The following is a 4,250-nucleotide window of genomic DNA, read 5'->3' as shown; positions in this document are numbered from 1 at the left end:
AAAAAAAAAAAAAAAAACAGTAAAAGCCTGACTGGATTCCAAGGCAGCTACCTAGTTTGGCAGCAGCCCGAGAAGGGGGCTCAAGGAGAGCCCGCCACGAGAGAAAAAAGAAAAATGTTGCCACTAGGGCAGTGACTCCAGCTATGTGTAACTCCAGCCTATGGCGGTGGCTGTAAAGCTACACAGGCAAATGGCTTTTTTTGTGTGAATTTTTGCCCTAAATGTTGGGTGCCAATTGTAGCATGAGGTAATAAAAACCCAGAGACAGATAATTGGGGTTCAACCTGAAAATCAGAAAAGCAAAGCAGCTAACCACTGACTCTTATCTCTACCTCAAACTGAAAATGGGCGATCTTGTCTCCATTAATTCTCAGTTTTAGACTGAGAGTGAGACCTATCTCCTTCCGTTTTATATTCATCTCTAGTGCTGGGATTAAAGGTGTGTACCACCACCACCTGGCCTGTATGTCTGACTAGTGTGGCTGCTTTTCACTGATCTTCAGCCAAGCTTTATTTATTAAAACAAATAATATACCATTATAGGGGGATGTTAATCTGAGTATTCCATTGCTGTAACAAATTTCATTGATAAGTTAGCTCCATATGGCTTTAATTTTCCTCTCTGTTCTTCTGGCCCTATGCATTTAGCCCATCTCTTACTCTGTTTTACCTAAGATAAAGTTCCAATCCCTAAAAGCCAAATACTTACTTCCTGAAGAGGCCAATTTGGATGACAAGATTCTGGTAAAATTATTGTTACATCTGCACCTGTGTCTACCAGACTTTCAATGACAACATTTATTTGTTTTTTTTTTTTTAAAGTTTATTTAACTTTATTTCATGTGCATTGGTATAATAATGTCAGATTCTCTGGAACTGGAATTACAGACAGCTGTGAGCTGCCATGTGGGTGCTGGGAATTGAACCCTGGTCCTCTGGAGAACAGTCAGTGCTCTTAACCACTGAGCCATCTCACCAGCCCAGTTTATTTGTATTTTTAATTTTAATCTTCATTCATTTATAGAAGTTTGCCATGCATCAATGTAATTAAAAGATTTTAAATCATTAATTGAATATTTACACGACTATTGAGAAGGATGATGTGGTTACAGGAATACAAGGCATCGGGAGCATGAGTCAACCTTGCATCTGTAGGAAGCAAAGAGAGAAATGAATGCTAGTGCTCAGTTTGCTCCCTCTTTTCTATTCTGTTTGGGACATCAACCTCATTTCATGGAATGAAACAGCCCATATTCAGAGTAGGTCTTTCTTTCTTCATTAAAGTTCTTTGTAAATGCCCTTACAGACACTCCTAGAGGTGTAGGTGTGTCTCCTAAGTGATTCTGAAATCCCTATTTCAGTGACCCCTTGTACCCTGACCTTTCATTTGTTCTCATCTTAGAACAAACAATTCAGCTTGCACATTGTAAGACAGTTGATTTTGGCTAAATTCTCCAGACCTTATGTGATGGTGCACAATATATTCTTTTATAAAAAAATAATAAAAATCTAGTCAAGCTCACACTGAAGATTAACCATCACACTAATAAACCCTAAGAAGCATTTGCTTTCTGGATGGCCCCAATTTGGGGGGAAGATGAAAGTAGATTTTTGTGAGTTATTCTGTTTGTATATGTACATATATGTGTGTAGAATTTTAAATACAGGTTCCACAGTATAGAAAGTATTGTATTTGTATTTCTGTTTCTGACTTCTTTACCTAATATAGTAATGGCCAGTTTTGATTGTTTATTCTGACCATGCAGGTATTGTTTGAATCTGTCATATGTGAGACTTTATTACTTGTATAGAAAAAAGGGTTAAGATAGTCATTAATAATCATAAAACTCTAAACTCTAAAATATTGAGAATAGTGACAGTTACTGTGTTCTATTTTTCTCCATTAAAATATTTCTAATTCGTGTGCTAATTGATATTTAAATTCCTTTATTTACTTACTTTTTTAGGTGTGGAATATCAAGCAAATGATTAAATTGACACAGGAACATATAGAGGCCCTATTGGACAAATTTGGTGGGGAACATAATCCACCATCAATATACTTGGAGGTAAGTTTTTAGTATCTTTTTATAGTAATTTTGAGGTACAATTTATAAAAATGTTTTATAATAGTAGTTTGGTTGTTTTAAAGTGTAGAATTAAAGACATATTGGAAGAATTTGCTTTGCTCTTTTTTTGTTGGTTTCATAGTTTTGTTTTCTTTCACTTGTTACAATCTACCTAGGTTAGTTTTATTTGGAAAATGTCAAAACTGAGAGGGATGTCCCCTATAGACTTTAATATTGCCTAAATTTAAAAAGAATCATTAAAAAGAGAAAGCACACTTTTTTGATAGTCAGCAAAATGAGTTACCATATTTGAAAGTAGGGCAGTTATATAAAATATGTTTTCCAGAATAAGTTCCCCATAGTTGGTTTTTGCTTTTTCATAGATACAATTTATAATATTGGAATGACCCAACATTGTTCAGTCTTACTGCTTAATGATGTCTTGGGACTGTGTCATCCTTCAGTGAGGTCATAAATCTGTCGTTATCATTGTTCATAGTCTGTGAAACAGTAGATGCTATATAATCACAGATAGGATTTGTCCTTAGTTTCCTTCTGAAAATCAGTCCATTTCCTCAGCAAGCAAGCTACTGTAGAATCTAGGCGGTCAGGTTCTACAATCAACACTGCTCGCCATACTTCCCATTGTCTTTCTCCATAAAATCTTGCTCAGTTATAATCACACACATAGGTAACTCTAAATTGTAAAAGACAAGAGCCAGGTATGGTGCCACATGCCTTTTAGTTCCAGCATTTAGAAGGATTCAGATGGATCTCTGTGAATTTGTGGCCAACTTAGGCTATATAGCAAGTTTCTTGGATAGCCAAGACTACACAGTAAAACTCTGTCTCAAAACTAACAACAGAAGAGATCAGGTTAACATTTGGCTTCAAAAACTTCTAATTTAGCTATCTACTTTTTAAAGAACAAATTTAAGTCTTCATTTTTTGGGAGAAAGTTAAGTTTGTGTTAATAAAACATGTCTTGGAACTTTGATAACACCAACTAAACTGTTCTCTTTGACTTCTTCATATGACTTATTCCAGATCACATTGCTGCTTATGCCAGGACTAGAATTCGTATCTTTAAATACCATTAGTGTACTTTTACTTGTATAGTATAGGAGGCTGAGCAATGGAATCAGAAGGAGGTCTAACCTTAGTGAAACTGTTTATTTTTGTTTATTAAACTTAAAAGCATAAGCAGCAGTTTGTCTCACATTTAAAACCATGAACATGCCTATTTACAGTCATGATGGATTGCAGCCACACAATACCCCTTAGACATTCGAATACTTGAAAATTGATTAGTAAAAAGCAAAAACATTTATGTTTATTCTTATTCTGTGCCCTGTGCTATTTTAAATGTTTTTATTACTACTTATAATTATTTTTAGCAAGCTCCTACTTTTATTTTCATTTTACAGGTGAAACCAAGAAGTTAAGTAACTTATTTCAAGTGATACTATTAATAAGGAGAAGCAGGCACATTTAACTCATAAGTCTGTGATACTGATCACTGCCTTATTCTGTTGCTATCCTGTTGTCTTTGCCGTTTCTCCACCACCAGACAACTCTTATTTAGGCTAAGCATTTCTAATTTCCTTTTCCATTCTTTCTGGTGTTATTGTAGACATTTTATTAGATGTATTTAATTTGATTGGTTTCTTTTTAGAATTAGGCATACAAATTTGAATTGTATGTTCAAGATACATCAGAGTAAAATTTAATGGATTATATTATTAGTATATGACAAAGAAGTAGATATTGTTCTCATGGACTAGTATTATAGTGGAATCTTGAACCTGAGCCAACCAGGTCCTTAGGCTTAACTGGCCCTATGTCTTTGAGTTTATACCTCAAAGTAGAATTGCAGGATCATAAAGTGATTCTGTTTAATTATTTAAAGGAATTTCTCATACTTTTGTTGTCATTGGTTTTTTTGTTTGTTTGCTTTTGAGACAGTCCTAACTGTCCTAGACAACTCTCATTGTTTGAGGGCTGACTGAGAAGCCTGGGACAGTGGCACTGGGTTTTGATTCTACTGCATGTACTGGGTTTGCGGGAGCCTAGTCAGTTTGGATGCTCACCTTCCTAGACCTGGATGGAGGGAGGAGGACCTTGGACTTCCCACAAGGCAGGGAACCCTGACTGCTCTTTGGACTGGAGGGGGAGGGGGGG

General features: G+C 35.6%; 1 protein-coding gene across 5 annotated transcripts in view; it reads left to right on the top strand.

Moving 5' to 3' along the window:
* The window catches only part of Braf (B-Raf proto-oncogene, serine/threonine kinase), a 132,785-nt gene that overhangs the window by 46,818 nt on the left and 81,717 nt on the right, over positions 1-4,250 (top strand). For all 5 annotated transcript variants that reach the window (XM_050147887.1, XM_050147888.1, XM_050147885.1 and 2 more), the window contains exon 2: positions 1,968-2,069. In XM_050147887.1, the coding sequence (XP_050003844.1) occupies positions 1,968-2,069 (102 nt within the window). The remainder of the gene's footprint in view (positions 1-1,967; positions 2,070-4,250) is intronic.

This window comes from Alexandromys fortis, unplaced genomic scaffold, assembly GCF_014885135.2.
Source record: "Alexandromys fortis isolate MF-2015 unplaced genomic scaffold, M_Fortis_MF-2015_v1.1 scaffold_57, whole genome shotgun sequence".
Taxonomy (NCBI): Eukaryota; Metazoa; Chordata; class Mammalia; order Rodentia; family Cricetidae; genus Alexandromys; species Alexandromys fortis.
Note: the sequence above shows the minus strand (reverse complement) of the source record. Positions and strands in the feature narration are given on the sequence as shown.